The sequence below is a fragment of the Trachypithecus francoisi genome, unplaced genomic scaffold, assembly GCF_009764315.1.
Source record: "Trachypithecus francoisi isolate TF-2019V2 unplaced genomic scaffold, Tfra_2.0 Lachesis_group18, whole genome shotgun sequence".
Taxonomy (NCBI): Eukaryota; Metazoa; Chordata; class Mammalia; order Primates; family Cercopithecidae; genus Trachypithecus; species Trachypithecus francoisi.
The window spans coordinates 57,370,203-57,389,724 of NW_022681463.1; the positions used below are offsets into that span (position 1 = coordinate 57,370,203).

The following is a 19,522-nucleotide window of genomic DNA, read 5'->3' on the forward strand; positions in this document are numbered from 1 at the left end:
CACACAATGGGAAATCAAATTATACTCTGGGAAAAACCTTATTACAAACATCTTATACTTTATCTATTAAAGAAATGTGAATAGGTTGAAGTATCTCATTTACTTGAAAATTTTGAGAAGTGTGGAAGGAATTGCAAAGAATCTCATAGCAAAGTTAAGAAGGGCCAGTAATGTTACATCCTTGATGGGTTAATAAGTAATTTGTTGTTTTGCCTGAGACCGATTTCACAATAAATAGCAACTTAAGCTGAGATAGTTTAATAATCAGCACCTGCACATCCTTTGGGATATTCTAGTTTGTTCCTCAAAGGATAGTTTCCCATCTTCGTAAGTTTCATGGTCATAAAAGTTCAACTAATAGCAACGCGTATTGAATGTTAAGATGATGAATTGTTTGTGCCAGAGCACAGTATATCATGTTCTCCTATTTTTATTGATAGCAGTTTTTTAATTGGATTTGGTAATACTAGAAAAATTATTTTGATTAATTTTACTGTCATTCAAGATTTTTTTCTAAAACATCTACCTTGTAATTATTACAATAAAATTATTTTCCACAAAGTAGCTATAATTTATTGTTTGTTTTTGGCACTTTGGGAAAATTTTTACAGTTTTACATTTAGTTACCAAAGAAAATAATTTTAATGGAAAACTGAAAAGTAGATCACATAATTTCTATATTCTTACAGACTTTGGTGACTAGTATTAATGTTTTAAATTTTTTTCCTGTTCCACTACAGGAATATGTATGAGAATATAGAAATGTATTTTTAAGGATTTTTTTCCAAATTAAAATATTTTCCACTTATTCCTAAAACTGAAGTCATCAGGAGTTTCTAGAAAGTAGTAATTAAGTATGGTGAAGCATTGCCTTTTCTTAAAGTTAAATAACCCTAAGCAAGGTGTTTAGTGGGAATGTGTGAGACCTGCATGTGCTTGTTTACCTTGAAAAAATTAGTCTTGTTTTCATAGTAGCTAACAGTCACTCCCCTGGAAAACATGGAGATTTAAGTTAGGTTTGTCTAATCTAATCTCATTTAGTTGAATACTTAGGAAAAAGTAAAGATTTTTGAGTTGAGTGAAATCTGTGCTAAAGAGATCCCTGACTTGTATAGCTTGAGTATCCATTAATGTTGAATGAAATAGAACTCTGAACAAGAAGACATTCGTAAGCTTTTCAACTTTTTTTTCAAATAATTAAATCTCCTAGTTTTCTATGTCACAAAAATATACAGGATATCATGTTGAAAAATGTTGAGTTGGATAGGTGAATCTATTTATATGGACTAAGACTCAAATAGAGATGAAGTACAATCAAAATGTCAGAATCTATGGCAGCCTACTTGTATTTAATGCTATCATTTTTATATTTCATGTTTTATTAAAATTTTATTTTATAACATAAAATTAGACTGATATACCTGTCAAGTAAAGGCATATTTGGAATATAGGCTGTTTATGATGCTTGTTTTGGCAGGAGGGGAAAATGCACATTGATATTTTAAATTGTACTTTTAGGGAAAAATATAAAACAAATGTTAATTGTATTATTGGGCAGTGTTTTAGGTTAATTTTTTAGGAATGTCTAATTTCAAGTGAAAGCAGTACTTTTGTGGAGAAAACACAGGAGAGCTAACTCTTATTTTCCAGAATGAAATATAATGAACATTAGATTTAGAATATTAAAAACAATGTGCATATATATGTAAATTAAATCTTTAGAGGTATAATAGCTAGACTTGAGGTTGAGAACTACATCTTGCCTTCCATATTTAATTCGCCACTATAGCTTCCCTGCCAAGTGATGCAGCTTGTATTGGATGCAACCATTTTACTCCTGATCAACTCAGTGTACCATCGTATTCCAACATCTCTGAATAGAAAGCATTCATATTCTCATAGGAACTATGAAAATTGGCACTCCCCCATATGTTTGATGGAAGCATATATAATTGATATAAGCCAGAAAATGTTTTTTCTTGAATTGTTGCTGGATAAATGTGTTTGAGGCATTTCATTAATGATATTGTAATAATAAAAAAATTATTGATGTTATTATAAAGAAATAATACTTGTTAACATTTATATAGGGCTAAAATTTATGTGTGAAGCAATGATATAAGCTATTTGCATGTTTTATCTCATTTATTTCTTAAAATATCCTTATATTGCAGGTACTGTTTTGTCCATGTTATAGTAGAGGAAACTGAGACATAGTCACACAGCTATTTAGTGCTAGGTGGTTATTTAAACCAAACAAATATAATTTCAATTTCTACCCCCTTATCATTATACTGTCTTTATAATATGCAGCAATAAGCTCAGATCGATTTTTTTTTTTTACAACTTCTAAAAGTGGTGAAATGTCATATTTAATGTATTCTTGAAGACATTCTTGATCTTCAGTTCCACAATCTTTTTTTGAGTGCTTGTTCAGGACTCATTTGATATGGCTGTCCAATTACCTTTTTTTTTTTTTGGTTTATAACCTTTGGATCATGAAACACACATGTATAAAGTATCCCCCAAAATATATAATGAATAAGAACTGCTACATTATATGAACATTTTTAAAAAATAAGATCTCTGTGTTGTTCAACCCTATAAAACAGTATACTTTTGAGAACTTTGCTTATCACAATACGATTTACTAGGGACTCTTAAAAATTCATGCCACCAAAATACAACAAACTATTTTAAAAACGTGGCTGCCCTGTGAGAAAATTAGGGAAATCTCCAAGGCAAAAGTGGTTAAAGAGAAAGAATGAAGATGAAACTTGAACAATAAGCACAGGTGAGCAAAGGGGAAAACTAGGCTTGCCCTGGGAAATGAAAAACAAGACCACAACTTGGTGAATACAATGAATAGAACGTTTACAATAAGCCTGTGACAAAAGCAAATTAAAGTTATTCAGGTTAGAAATGATCCCTGGCTATTTACAGAAGCAAATTCAAATCTGTGCCAGAGGACCGTTACAATTTAGGTGCTCAAGATTCTCACAAATTAAGTTCAATTAAGTAAGAACACTCAATCGTAACCACCAAACACACAAAGAAACAAGGGACTGTGCGGTGAAATGATCAGAAAAAGTTAATACATATAGGCCTCCAAGACCCCAGATATTTAGTATCAATATATGAAATACTTAAGGAAATATAACATTAAAGTTTTAAAAGAAAAAGCAACAGGAGAACACTAAAAATGAGCAATTTTGAAAAAAACAAATAGAATGTATGGAAATGGAAGTGTGATGGTTGAAATTAAACATTCAGTGGATTAAAGAGCAGGTTATGCTCACTTAAGGATAGAAATGGTGAATTGCACCATACGTCTGAATAAATTGTCCGGAGTGCAAACCAGGGAGACAGTATAATTAGAAGTGTAAAATACTCCTTAAGAAACATGGAGAACAGGATGAGAAGGCCTACCACTTGTATAATTAAAGTCCCAGAAGAATAGACTCAAAAAGAATAAAAGACAAAATTCAAAATGGTGGCTAAGAATTTTCCAGATCAGGAATCCATAGAATAGGAAATACAACTTATACAAAGCCAGATAAATAAAATGAGACTCACTTCAAATAAATAATGAAGCTGCAGAACACTAAAGTCAAAAAGATTTGCAGCCAGAGAGAAAAGATATGACCCCCAACGCAACAACAATTAGATACAGGTTACTTTTCGGCAAAAATGGAAGGCTGAGGAGAGTGAGATCTTTAAGTGATGCACAAACATAAATGTTCTTCTAATTTGGAGCATACAGCAAAAGATCTTTATAGAGCACAGGTGGAATTATCTACTATTTGTAGATAAACAGAAAACAAGAGTGTTTTTCATCAACATCTTTAGGTTAAAAAAGATTTTTTTTAAGAGACTGGCAAACTTTTTCTTAAGTGGCCAGATAGTAAATATTTCAGGTTTGCAGGCAATACAGTCTCTGTTGCAACTCTTGTGTAACAGTGCAAAAGCAGATATGCCCAATATGTAAATAAACGGCTGTGGCTTTGTACCAGTAAAATTTTATTTATAAAATATATGGTCAATCTAAGGATTGTAGTTTCCTAGCCTCTGCTTTAAAGGTTGTATTTAAGAAGCAACAAATTGAAAAAAAAAAAAAAGAAGAAAAAGATTTGAGAGATAAGAAGCCATAGGTATTATGGAAACAAATGTAAAGAAAGTACACAATAAAACAATGTTATATAAATTTATAAGTTGAGTGAGAGAGATTTAGAATTTGGGTTTTCTTTATTTTATTCAAGGGAGAAAGGGAGATACAGATATTAATTAACTTTAGGTCTAGTTAAGTTGCTAATTTGTGTAATAAAAATACAAGGATAACCAGTGAAAGTATAGAAATATCAAGTATAAATTCTAAACTGTAGTGAGAGAAATAGACTAAGAAAGACACACCAAAAAAAAAAAATCAGGAAAAATAAAAATAAATGCATAGCTAAAGCTAGACAAATAGATGGAAACAAACATTTTATAAATCACAATAATTTTTTTAAAGGACTGTAATATCATATAAAAAATAAAATCTAGTTTTATGCTCTTTGTAAGAGACCCCCCGTAACCTATGAATATAGAAATGTTTGAAGTAACAGGACAGTTAATGAAATATAAGACAAATATTAATCAAAAGAAAGAGGGAAACTATGTTAATAGGTACAATTGACCCAAGACATTAATTACTTCATGACAACAAAAAGCTTAATTCATGTGAAAGATACAATTTAAAAATGGCATGTGCTTAATAACATAGCCCCAAAGTGACATTGTAAACATTAATAAACTATATGGATAAGTTGACAGATTTAGGATTATGTTAGAAAATTTCAACAAAGTTCTCTAACTTACTAATAAGCAGAAAAATATCATTAAAAACAAGGGTTAAACAATTAACAGACTTGATTTGATTAGTGTATATAGAATTCAAACTCAGTAATTAAAGAATACACATTTTTTCATGTGCAAGTTGAACTTTTATAAAATTGGTTATGTACTAGAGACCATGAAATAAATCTCAATACATTTTTCAGTGTCAGTTTTATTTATTTATTGACCACAATGACATGAAATTAGAAATAAAATTAAAAGGACGAAATGCTAAAGCCTCTATTTTGAAAATTCTAAAAACACATTTAAAAAGCCATACGTCAAAGATGAAATTATGGAAAACAATTATACTTGAACAATATTGAAAATACCCCACATTAGAATTTGCTGGATGCAGTAAAAGTGGTATAAAGAAATTTATACCATATGTGCTTAAGAGAATAAGTCAAATGTTCCTACATAAAGAAAAGATAAATATTTAAGGTTATGGATGTTCCATTTACCCTGATTTGATCTTTGCACATTATGTAAATATATCAGATTATCATATGTACCCCCAAAATATGTACATGTATTTTGTGTCAATAAAAAAACCTTTATCAGAAAGACTTAAAGATACAAGCATCTGACTTCAGAAATTTAAAAAGGATTTATATGATCCTAAAGAAAACAGAAGGAGGGATATGAAAGATTAAATGAAAGAAAAAGTGACATAAACTTAAGAGGCAAAAATGAGGTTATTCTGAAAAGACAAGTTAATTCGATATATTGCTAAAAAGATTAATCAAGAAAAAAGAGAAGAGAAATAATATTGAGAATGTAAAATGGAATGTAATTAAAGATACAGAAAATAGTAAAAAGAGAAGAACTTTCTATAAAAATTTGTAGGATAGTATTGGAAAAGGTGAATGAAATGGATAAGTTCCTAGAAAAAAATAACTTATTGAAATTACCTTAAAAGAAATAGAAAGCACGAATAGTTCCATAACTGATTTTTATTTTCATGACTTTCAATCTTCAAAATAAATACTTGGCCTGGAAGTTTTTCAGATACATTTTACCGAATTTTAATGAAATGATTATCTCAAACAAATGGAATACAAAAATGTATTTTATGACTAAATGTTCGAAAAGATAAATTCTTCCTGTCCAAGTTGAGTTTATCCCAGAAGTGAAATTATGGCTTAATATTAGAATATTCATAAATATAATTCACTATATTGAGTCTAATGGGAAAAAAATTGTGAAATTTCTCTCAGTCAAGTCAGAAAATCCTACTCAGATTTCAAAACAAGAACCATGAACTAATTTAACCCTCCACCCTACTCCAAAGTAGGAAAGGAGTCAAAGGAAACCCTGTAACCTAATACTTAGACTCTAACTCCTAGTCAGTATAGTAAGATAAGACAAGTAGGAGTTGAAAATGTAAAGATTGAAAAGGGAGAAAATCAAGCTGACATTATAGCACTCTAAGAATAGCAAAAACAAATCCTATAGGAAAACTATCAGAAATAATAAAAATTATCAGTAGCATATATAAAAATTACATTTTTTAGGCTGGGTGAGGTGGCTCATCCCTGTAATCCCAGCACTTTGGGAGGCTAAGGTGAGAGGATCACTTGAACCCAGGAATTCAAGACCAGCTTAGACAATATTATCAAGACCCCCATCTCTACATAAAGTAAAAATTACCTTTTTATATGTCATAAAACAATAGAAATCATAATTTTTAAAGAAGGCACCATTTGCAATAGCAAAAGAAATGTAAGGTGTAGAGAGTAAATCTAACAAAACTGTCCAAGACCTGAATGGAGAAAATGAGTTTTTTTCCTAAAGGCTTTTTTAAAGATCCAAGTTAATAAAAAGCCACATGCTGTTCACAGATATAAGACTCAAAATTGTGAAGATACCAATTAAAAATCCTTATAATCCTTTTCAACAAAACTTAGCAAGTCTATTCTAAAATACAGATGGAAGAGCAAAGGCCCAAGGACATAGAAGACATTCCTAAGTAAGAAAAATAAGATGTAAGCCATAATAATTAAAATAGTGTAGTATTCTTGGAGACATGGATATATTGATCAAATGGACCAAAAGAGCCCTAAATCAACACACATGTGCCAATTGAAATCCAAAAGAAGTGACTTTGCATATTAATGGAGAAAGGATGGGCAAAAATGAATGGATCTCCACCTCATACTGTTCAAAAATGTTGATTCCAACAATGAATGATTGGATTTTTAAAACGTGGTTTATATACACAGTGGAATACTATTCAGCCTTAAACGAAAAAATGGAAATTCTGTCATTTGCAACAACATAGATGAAACCAGAAGACATTATGTTAAGTGAAATAAGCCATTCACTGAGAAATAAATACCATAATATCATCTCACTTACGTGTGGTATATGAAAAAGTCCAACTTACAGAAATGAAGAATAGAATGGTGGTTATCATTCTACTTCGAGGGTAAGGGGGTTGCACCAAACTCTATCTGGCAAGTAACACTCAAAGAATTTCTTTAGGCAAAGTGTAGCTGAAAGTAGTTGGTGGCAGTAGTTTATTTGCCAGTTGACTAAATATAAAACAAGGTCGGCCAGGCGCGGTGGCTAAAGCCTGTAATCCCAGCACTTTGGGAGGCCGAGACGGGTGGATCACGAGGTCAGGAGATCGAGACCATCCTGGCTAACATGGTGAAACCCCGACTCTACTAAAAAAATACAAAAAAACTAGCCGGGCGTGGTGGCGGGCGCCTGTAGTCCCAGCTACTCGGGAGGCTGAGGCAGGAGAATGGCGTAAACCCGGGAGGCGGAGCTTGCAGTGAGCTGAGATCCGGCCACTGCACTCCAGCCTGGGCAACAGAGCGAGACTCCGTCTCAAAAAAAAAAAAAAAAAAAAAACAAGGTCAAGAAAAGATGATGTTTTTTAAAAATCAATGTCTTATAGCCAATTATCTTTATATCTGGCTAACCCTTAACTTTTCTTTCTTAATTCAAATTTAGGATGGAAGTCACTAAGAGGCAGTCACATCCAGAATAATATTGTTCTCTTTTAATTATTAAGCTTTTCTGTTTTAAGCTACTTTTACTTCTTAACATTTAGAATAAAAGAAAATCTCAAATTACTGTTTGAACTGGGATATTAGTCTCAGACTGAACACCTATTTCTGTGTTCTCTATTGGTATTTTTTTCAACTAAAATTATACTAATAGTTATAATATCAGAATATGGTGTGTTTTAAATGAAGTAGATTTTTAAATGAAAATCAATAGTGCATTTTTCATAAAACAAAATAGGTTTAAATACCTCTTCAGACCTTATTTCTAAATGTAAACATTGTTTTTATAGATCTTAGAAAAGTAATTTTGACTTTTTATTACCTATGGGAATGCTAAAAGGGTGTGGCAATTATATCTGATAGCAGATGGCCTATTATGTACTCACATTTAAATGTATTCAGTCATTAGAGTAGAAAATTCACATCAGAAAATGTTATACCTTAATTAGACTCATAAATAAGCTACATGATATTTATTTATTGTAGGTTCCTCTTGTTAATTTCTCTCAAGCAAGAAATACAATTTTGATTCCTGAATATTTGCTTATCCTTTCTCTATCACAACCTATCTTATTACCCCATCTCCCTTATAGATACATAGATACATGAGTATGCATGCACACACACATACAAATATATACACTTGTCTTTGAACCCATGATTATCTTCTCCTACCATTCTCATATGGATGTGTGTGTGTGTGTGTGCGCGCGCACGCGTGTGTGATGGAGTCTTGCTCTGTTGCCGGGCTGGAGTGTGGTGGTGTGATCTTGGCTCACTGAAACCTCCGCCTCCCGCCTCCCGCCTCCCAGGTTCAAGTGATTCTCCTGCTTCAGCCTCCCAAGTAGCTAGGACTACAGTTATGTGCCACCATGCCCAGCTAATTTTTGTATTTTTAGTAGAGGTGGGGTTTCACCATGTTGGCCAAGATGGTCTCAATCTCCTGACCTCGTGATCCACCTGCCTTGGCCTCCCAAAGTGCTGGGATTACAGGCATGAGCCACCGCGCCTAGTCTCTTATGTTGATTTTTTTTTTTTTTTTTTTTTTTTTGAGACGGAGTCTTGCTCTGTCGCCGGGGCTGGAGTGCAGTGGCCGGATCTCAGCTCACTGCAAACTCCGCCTCCCGGGTTCACGCCATTCTCCTGCCTCAGCCTCCCGAGTAGCTGGGACTACAGACGCCCGCCACCTCGCCCGGCTAGTTTTTTGTATTTTTTTAGTAGAGACGGGGTTTCACAGTGTTCGCCAGGATGGTCTCGATCTCCTGACCTCGTGATCCGCCCGTCTCGGCCTCCCAAAGTGCTGGGATTACAGGCTTGAGCTATGTTGATTTTTATTACAACTTTTGTCTCATTAGCTGCCTCTTAATATATATGACCATAATATGAAGCAATATGATAGAAAACCACTGACTGTAGCTAACTTTCAAATCTTGCAACTTACTCCCTCATACTACTTTTATTACAGTAAACAAGTACTTAACCACTCTGGGCCAGATTAGAGAATGCAGAATCCAATTTGAGAATTAAAGGGATTGCATAATAAAGTATTTAGTATTGCAGCTGGTATTTTATAGCTTAGCAATGATAACTATCGTTTATATATGTCAAGAACTGTGAAGAGTTTGAGAGTTTACCTACTAACAGGCTAACAAGTTAACTTGACACCGTTTCATTCATTTGGGGTCAGAGACAAAGAATTCTTTGCCACTCACACAATAGCAATAGCCAGATTAAACATTTTTTTTTTAGGTTTCTGAACCCGTACACCCACAGGGCTATGTAAAAGGGACAGATGACACTTGCATCCATAGTGGTTTGTGTCATTGGAGGGAAATCCTGAATTTAGGGAGTGCAGTCTTTTATAATAGGTAGTAAGACTGTCCAGCCTTTGCTCCAGTTTATCATTCTGGGCAGTAACAAACCCCTTAGCTTAGGAGGGAGATACTACGTCTGTCTTCAAATACTGTTCATTATGCAAATATCTTTGAAAAGATAGTTCAAAACAAAGGTGCTTTGTTGGTGCTTGTATCTCAGTGTACGTAGTTTTGCACTTTTCTGCTTGAAAATCTCTAGTCATTTTCCAGAAACATTAAAAGAAAATCCAACCTCTCTATCTTGGCCTAGAAGACCTGAGGGATCAGGCCTCAGCATACCTCCCTGACTTCATGTTATACCTTTATACTGGCTTTCTTTCTGTCTCCTAAACCCACCAGCAGCCTTTGCATTAGCACTTCCCTCTGCCTGATGTGTTCTAGATCATCACTTACCTAGCTCCTTGACATTCAAGATTCAGCTTGAATCAAGTCAGAGTGAGACCTTGTCTCTCTACCTAATGTAAAGTAACCTCTCAGGAATGCTATCACAGCACTCTTATTTTGTTGTTGTTATTTATTGTTTATCTCTGCCTCCTGCCATACCCTACCATATAGAATGTAAACTTGTTTTAGTGTCTTTTATGCACTCTTCCTTCTCCCCTCTCTACCTTCCTTTCCTCTCTCTCTCTTTTTCTTTCTCCTCTACTTTACAACAATACTGTTTAGTAGTTTCTCAGTAAGTATTAATTGGAATGGATGGATGGATGAATGGATGCATGCATGAGTTACTATCCCCTCTACTCTATGCTTTTTGTTTCTTTTTGTTGTTGGTTAAAAATATTAAACTTTATTATTTGATTTTTAATGAAGAACTTGTGCTAACTCTATGGTTGAAATAAAGAATACCACAGTAAAGAAATAAAGGCCTTCCCCCAAAACAACATAAACCCCCTACTTGTTATAGTTTAATTACACACTTTTCTATTTAGTACCAGTGGTGATAAACTTCCATTGTGTTAACCTGTTTGGTTTCATTGGTGTTTTATATAATGTTACTCTCTTTGTTGGCACTTGAAAACCCCATATTTACCTGCTAATTCCCCTTAATGCCACATGAGAGGCATTTCTTGATGTGTATAACACTTAAGAAATAAGAAATTGGCCGGGCGCGGTGGCTCACACCTGTAATCCCAGCTCTCAGGGAGGCAGAGGCGGGAGGATAGCTTGAGCCCAGGAGTTGGAGACCTGCCTGGGTAATACAGCGAGACCCCGTTCTCCACAAAAAGGAAAAAAAAAAAATAAGAAATTAAACAAATAATCACATATCTATTGAGATCTTCTTATGATTAGCATGTTATTATTAGTTTTGATCAATAGCCAGAGGACCTGGCTTAGAAATGACAAACATTTCTTTAGTTATCTTTACGATATTTCTCTCTATATGAGAAAAATTCATATATGATTATAATAAAAAGTAGCCACTACAAGATTTCACTTCTTTTATCATGTCTTTAATTTGATAATTTGTCTTGTACTTGATAATTTGCTTTGCAAGGAAGATATGGAAAACCCTAATTCAGTTGCTAGACACTTTTGGAAATGTATATGGGAAAACAGTTTTGATTTGTGAATTAAATGCTTGTTTTATTTTCAGTTTCTGTCTCCTATCTCCCTTTTAGTTAGTTAATTCCATCAAGATGTAGATGTTTTAAAGATGCAGGTTTAAGTTTAATAACAGTCATATTTATAGATATATAACGTATTTAACAAGGGTTTCTGTGCATACCTTTTAGAAGAATGTATTACTAACATAACTTACCATTATCTAAAAGATAATCATGTCTCTACCTTAAGTATATTTTCAAATAGATAATTTTCCATTTTGCGGGGTGAATCACTGGTTAAAATTGATCATTTTTCAAAAATTTTTGTAATAGCAAGCAATAAAGGAGAACATCAAAAAAAGAGAAGCAGAGGAAAAAGAAAAACGTGCCAGAATAGCTAAAGAATTAGCAGAGAGAGAAAGACTTGAACGCCAACAAAAGAAAAAGCGTTTATTAGAAGTGAAGACTGGTGAGTACTATCAAATTTGCTATTTATTCTACGTATACTTAAGATTTATACTGGCTGCTTTATTAGCATATTAGTGAACTTAGTGAAAAAGGAAAATACAATCACTTGTTTCTGTAATTAAACCATAGAAAATTCTTTCTTTATGGTCTTCTCTGCCTTCCATTTACTAACATATAGTGTAGTGTCTTCATTCTAATGGTCATAGGTGATTTGGTCCTCTGTTCTGCTGTTTTGCTTCCAGCGTATTCACATTTCTTTAATTACTACCTCAATAAACAATCTTTAATAATGTATGTCAGTTAATAAAGTAACTATCAGAAAATTACTGTGGAGAATTCTATAGGACATGTAACCTGGTTTCTTCAACAAAATATCCCAAGGGAGGGAAAAAAATTGATGGAGGATAAACATTGTTTAAAAGAAAGAGACTTACGTGAAATATTAGCCAATTGCAATGTATGGAATTTATGTGTATTCCAATCTGTGGTCCCAGCTACTCAGGAGGTTGAGGTAGGAGGATCGCCTGAGTCTGGAAGGTTGAGGCTGCAGTATGCCTTGATCTTGCCACTGCACTGCAGCCTGGGAGACAGAGTGAGATTTTGCTTCAAAAAAACAACAAAAAGAAAAAAGCAGTCTGAACATTTTGGATACTTTTTTTCCCCCTGTAAACATGACAAAATTGTTGTCAATATGTTTCAAAGTATCTTTTAGAGTCTGGTACTGAAATTTTACAGAAACATATGTATATATGTATTTCAAGAAGCTAAAAGATACCACTTATTTAGAAGCAAAAGAATTATGTAAAATGTAGTTATATTTTCATTCCCTGAAAAATTTGGCTTTTCTACTTTCAAGTCAGTAAGGATTGAACAAGGCTTTAATTAAAATCCATCCGCTTCACTGCTAAATCACCATAGTTTACAATTCAGGGTTGCAAATTCACCTCAAGTTTCCCCAGGAATAGATAGAGATGCCTACTTTGCCTTCTTTACTTTCACTTTACAGGTATATTTTGTGCTTACTAAAGTGAACCGAGTACCTTAATGTATTGCACTTGTTTCTTCCTGGGAAGAAAAATCATCTAAGCACAATTTCTTCTTTATATTTGAAATTCAGGGAATATTCTCAGAATTATTTTTAAGTATGAATGAAAATGGAGATCAGAAAGATTTAGTATTTATTTTAAAAATATGCTTCTGGGCCGGGCGCGGTGGCTCAAGCCTGTAATCCCAGCACTTTGGGAGGCCGAGACGGGCGGATCACGAGGTCAGGAGATCGAGACCATCCTGGCTAACACGGTGAAACCCCGTCTCTACTAAAAAAATACAAAAAAAACTAGCCGGGCGAGGTGGCGGGCGCCTGTAGTCCCAGCTACTCGGGAGGCTGAGGCAGGAGAATGGCGTAAACCCGGGAGGCGGAGCTTGCAGTGAGCTGAGATCCGGCCACTGCACTCCAGCCCAGGCGACAGAGCGAGACTCCGTCTCAAAAAAAAAAAAATATGCTTCTGGAAAGAATTTTAAATTAATATATTATTTCATAACTTACAGAAGATTCTGGTGTTTGAACATTAGCTCTTTATTTATTTATTTGTTTTTGAGATGGAGTTTTGCTCTTCTTGCCCAGCCTGGAGTGCAATGGCGCGTTCTTGGCTCACTGCAACTTCCACCTCCTGGGTTCAAGGGATTCTCTTGCCTCAGCCTCCTGAGTGACTGGGATTACAGGGGCCTGCACCATGCCCGGCTAATTTTGTATTTTTAGTAGAGACAGAGTTTCACCATGTTGGCCAAGCTGGTCCTTAACTCCTGACCTCAGGTGATCTACCCGCATCAGCCTCCCAAAGTGCTGGGATTACAGGCATGAGCCACCGCTCCCAGCCTAAACATTAACTCTTTTAGCATTGGCTAAAGTTATCTAGATGAGTTGCTAGATGGCAGATTGGATGCATTGTTTGTGGGTTTTGCCCAGAGTCTGATCACACAGAGTGTCTCAGTCATTCTCTCTTATACCAATTTGAAAGATTAAAACTTGATAGGGCACAGAAATTCTAATAAAACTTCCAGTGTAATCTCAGTAATGTTTTAATTTAAATTTGTGTCTCCGTAAGGACATATTCATTTTTAAGAATAAGTTTATTTTTCAAATTTATTTACATTATAGAAAACACCTAAAAAATAGTAGATCAAAAGACTGTTACCCATAATCTTCCTATCCAAAGAATCACTATAAACATTTCTGCACACTGTTCTTTCAGTTTAAAATTTTTCTGCTTTCTAATAGTAGCTATGCAGTTCAGTGTCACACTTTATATTGCTGAACTTTTGAATGTTTCATGTTATTCATAACTTGTAATTGTTATACTTTTTAATATCTATATGATTGATTCCACTGGATGTGCCATGTATAATTTAACTTGCATTAGTCAGTAATGAAGTCATGGAACAATAGTTATTGCTGACTTTTCAATGTGATTAATCTTTTTATTCATAAATAGAAAATAATTATTTTATTGGACATGGAATAGAAAAGGATATTTTTAAGACTTTTGATGCATACTTACAAATTGATTTGCAGAAGCGTAACTTTAATTTTCTCAACTTTCAACATTGAGTTATGATTGTGCCTTGGTTTCATATTCTTATTTTTTAAAGATTTTTGCTAATTTTATAGATTTTAAATTTATGTTTTATTATCTTAATTTGCATTTCTTTGAGTATTACTAAAGTTGGACTTTTAAAAGGGTTTATAGTTCACTTTTCGTTCCTCTGTTGTGAATTGTGTTATCTTTTTTTATTGATTTGTACAAGTTAGCTCAGTATGTATTCATATTTACATTTTAAATATTTCTTTCCAATGTGGCTTTTTTATTTCTATATCTTGACATATATAAAACTATTTTATTTTCATTCTATGATGTTTTAATATTTGCCTTTGTTATTTTTTTCTATCACCTTTAAGTTTATAAAATCATCCTTTCAGTGATTTCATATCAACTTCATTTCTTTTCTAGTTTTGATTATTTATAATATGACTCTACTCCACTTATTTATAATTCTTCCTTAATTATTCATATATTTGATATATAGGTTTTAATATACTAGGATCTGTTTCTGAATTTTACCAAAACCATTCTAATATTTAGCCATCAATTGTGTTTTATAGCTGTTTTATGTTGCTTTAAAATAGGTAATTTTATGTTGATGACATTACCTTCTTTTCTTAATTTTAAAATAGGCTTGAATGTTTTTAATTTTATCAATAGATTTAAAGAAAGATTTTATTATATCTTTCGTTAATCATAGAGCCCATCTTATTTGACCTATTGGATTATTTTATTAGACTTTTTCTGTACTATCTCTTCCTAAACATGGTCTGCAAATTGTCATAGGTGGGCCTCAAGTAAATGTAAAATCCTCACCCAATAGGACTTTCCAAACCTCTAATTTGCTGAGGTGCATATGCATCATACATTTTAACATTTTTCAGGAGTGCCCTCTGCAGAGCATAGTCTGAGTAACTTTGATTTATATAAATGATATTAAAATAATTTTAAACATATTTGTAAAATAAATACAGATATATGCTGTATCTGTATCATACCTATGAATATGCTGTAGATGTAATAAAACTCATTTGATACAAGATGCTGAAACAGCTATGATTTAAAAAGCTACTGTGAGACTTTGTCTTTTAAAAACATTTGAAATTTTTGCAAGTCAACTTTGAGGTTTTTTTGTTTAGACTGTGGGATTTAAAATAATCTAGGGATAATAGCCCAAATTTCATAATATTTGTAAACACATAATTTTCTCACCAAAGTGAAAGACCGCTTCTAAAATCCCAATAAATTATGATGATTCTGAATGGTCCTTAGTTTTCCTTTAAAATCAACACAATTATTAATGTAGAAGAACCAAGTATTTGATTTCTTAAAGTAATTGTTCTTACCAAGTGAGTCATATAATCATATAACAAATATATTATTACATGCTTATTTATTGATAACTTTTTCATTTTTAAAAACATCACAAATATACAATCACCTTTTTTCCATATTATATGTAGAATATGCTTTTTGTCAAGTCATGATTTTTATAACATTTGAAGGCTTTATGAAATGGAGGTTACTAAAGTAGTGTATCTAATTTAGCACTTAATTACTGAAAACATGTAAAAGATTTTTTTTATACTTTTAAATTGATACATTGAATTTTATCCTTATGTGATATTTGACAAATATGATCTTCAATAAAGACACTGTACTATTATAAAAATATGTGTTATCATTTCTATTATTATTTTATTGGTAAAAAACGAAACATAGCAAGGCCACTTTTTATTGTTCTTTTATTCATCAAGTTTTTTTCTATATGTTGAGATTACAGTGATAAATAAGAATAAAAAAGTTCCTGCTGTAATGAAGTTTAAAATTCTAATGAGTGCTTCAAATAACCAAATATAAAATAATGTCAGATAATAATTTATAGGAACTAAAATAAGAATGATAATGAGATGGAGACTGCTTAGGCTGGTGGCAGTAACAAAATTTGGTCTCAGAGAACTAAGGATACTATTAGTATATATCAAACTTTCTAATTTAAATATTTAATAAAAATCCTCAGAAGTTGATAAGATTTATATAATCAGTGTATGTGGTTTTTGGATAAACAAGTTTATAAGCTATTCTTTTTTTTTTTTTTTTTTTTTTTGAGACGGAATCTCGCTCTGTCGCCCGGCCTGGAGTGCAGTGGCTGGATCTCAGGTCACTGCAAGCTCCGCCTCCCGGGTTTACGCCATTCTCCTGCCTCAGCCTCCCAAGTAGCTGGGACTACAGACGCCAGCCACCTCACCCGGCTAGCTTTTTGTATTTTTTAGTAGAGACAGGGTTTCACCGTGTTAGCCAGGATGGTCTCGAACTCCTGACCTCGTGATTCGCCCGTCTCGGCCTCCCAAAGTGCTGGGATTGCAGGCTTGAGCCACCGCGCCCGGCCGCTTATAAGCTATTCTATATGTGCTAATGGGGTGTATATTTTAAACATTGTGAGGATCAGTTGACATTTTATGTAATTTTTCTCCTCAGGTGTTATATTTTAGTACAGAACATGGTACTGCTCAAATCTTTGTAAAAATTTTTAGCCCGACTTTCTCAGCCTTAAAAGAATGTGGACGGGTGAATTATTGAATTTACATTAGTGTTTTGTTACCTCACTGAGCCAAGAACTTTTTGTTTTAGTTTATTTTCGTATGTAAGACACATATCCCTGGATGGTAGAGGAAGAGAAAAATCTTCACATAACTCTGCCATAAACCCACAGGGAGCTTCCTTCCATATATTTTCATGGCTTTAGTATTTCCTCCATGCAAATAAGAACTGAATTTTTTCACAGGTGTTGAAATTCTTATATCACTATCTGAGGTAGCAGAGTAAATTAAATTCCTTTTCTTTCTTGCCCACAGTAAATCATTACTTGCCCTTGGCAAGAGAACAGGCAACTATTTCCAAATCTACTATTATTTATTATCACTATCATTTCAAAATGTGATTTTTGTTAATAGAATGAAAATAAAGGTAAAAATAGTGGATTAAATTTCTCCAAGAAGAGAAATGAAGCATTAAAAATCCTTTTGAGCCTCAAAACTAAGAAAGCAGTCTCCTATTATCATATTATGATGTTAAAACATGATGTTTTTCGTTTCTGTTTTCTCATTTTTTTTTTAAATGTTGAGCGTGAAGGTCTCTTAAATATTCACATACACAGTTTTGGTTATTTCTGTTCAATGTTTTGGTATTACATAAACAAGCAAGTTACATTTTCACGTTGTCTTTACTTAATCAATATGTGAATTTTGAATAAACATCTAAGGTTGATCCTTGAGTTTGAACTATTTTAATTTAAGAAATACCTACAGTATTCATCTGACATGAAGACTAATAAGCATAGACACTGGTGTTTATTAATTTAAAATGCATAACTAATCTTATGTGTAATCATTTCTAGTAAGGCAAGTAGTAGTAATAATTTTATGTGATTATGCACAACTTTCTCTAAATTCCATTTCTGTTTCTTAATCATGGACACAAATAGGGCATTTGATAATAGAATTCAAACATTATACTCTAAGACTTCCTGAGTATGTAAGTTGATTCACATCATTTTTAAATAGCAGATCAAAATGGCCTTGAAATGGACCCAGTGTTGTGTAATTATGTTTTGTGGGGGAAGTAAATAAGAGCTTATTTAATGGAGTAATAAAAACTGTATGAGCAGCTCCTATATTTTAGTCTTTAGGTTACAATTTGTCTATTATTTATTACACTTAAATGTCTCATTTGGTGCAACTTCAGTCTATTAAATAAAGAGATAATTAGCTTTTAGAAATCTGTTGTTTACCCACATGGCCAAAACTGCTCCTTTGTTTTCCATTCTGCAATTTAGAATAACTAAGCAATTAGGCCTCTATTTTAGAGGAAATGCATATTACATAAATACTACTTGGGAATGTCTCTGCCAATCTCAACAGATATGCAATTAATGTTTGTACTTGCTTTCATAAAGGCTTTAACAATTACCCTGACTTCTACAGATATCATAAAACTTAGATTACTTTCCATCATTGCCCATATTCTAGTTTTGTGCAGTAATGCTTTCAGTTTTCTAGTGTTACTAGCAATTGGTTCATATAAAGAAGCCAATAGTTTTAATACTTTCTCAATATAGAAGGGTAGAATAAATGGAATTGCATTGGCTTAGATATATTTATCTTTTCTTTACTCCATCATTTATAGAACAGATATTGTAATAATAACAACAACAACTACTACTACTACTGCTAGCATTTATTGATCAGATATTATTTGCCAGCCTATATTTATTATTACATGTAATACTTAAAAATCATGAGACTATTTTATCTATCAAAAAGTTTAATTTACTTGCATGTGATCACAAATTTAGCAAGCCATGAAGCCAGTATTCAAGTCTTCTCATGAGGTCATATTTTTAACTATTGTGCTATTATATTTTACCACTGTTGATTTAACCATGGTACAGGAAAAAAGGGCCCAAAATGATTATTAGTAATTGCTAACTGTCACTAGACTATACCTATATAAGAAGATTGAGAATTATTTTCCATGGAAATCTGTGAGAGGGTCAGCTGTGTCTTTGGTAACATAATCAGTGGTTTTAAGCCAGGTGGTCTCTCCCTTTGTATTTGGAACTTCTGGGAGGATTGTCACAGTCAAAGGAGGGATTCTTCAATATTCTGAATAGTTCTGACCCAACATAGTTGCCAGAGGTCAACTTTTCTGAGGGAGGTAGAAATGTGTCCAGTACTTTCATTGTTTGACTCAGAATAGAAGTTAAGGAAACAGAGAATTTGTAATATAGTAGGTTTTAGAAGTAGCACAAATATTTTATGTGCTACTATGTTACAATTTTTTCCTTCTGATGGTATTAAGAAACTGAAATTCTGTTACATGCATAGTATCAAGTAATATCTGGTGGGAAATTTTTCCAAGAGTCTCTCTGTCAGTTAGCTATGCAGCTTTTCACTTCTGTGCAGGCATGTCTTTCACTGGAATAACGTAGCTTAAATTATGAAAACTCATTCAGAGTTCAACCATTTTGTGCACTAATATGCCTCTTCTCCATGCAGCTATACAAGGCTCACACACCATCCTTTGTCCCCTTCCAACAAGACCCGGAAAAGAGAAGGAGGTTCTCAGACTTCTAGCATAAC

At 33.1% G+C, this 19,522-nt stretch overlaps 1 protein-coding gene across 2 annotated transcripts in view; it reads left to right on the forward strand.

Moving 5' to 3' along the window:
- The window catches only part of DIAPH3 (diaphanous related formin 3), a 512,593-nt gene that overhangs the window by 353,612 nt on the left and 139,459 nt on the right, over nt 1–19,522 (forward strand). For both annotated transcript variants that reach the window (XM_033177601.1, XM_033177602.1), the window contains one exon: nt 11,647–11,782. In XM_033177601.1, coding sequence (XP_033033492.1) covers nt 11,647–11,782 — 136 coding nt within the window. The remainder of the gene's footprint in view (nt 1–11,646; nt 11,783–19,522) is intronic.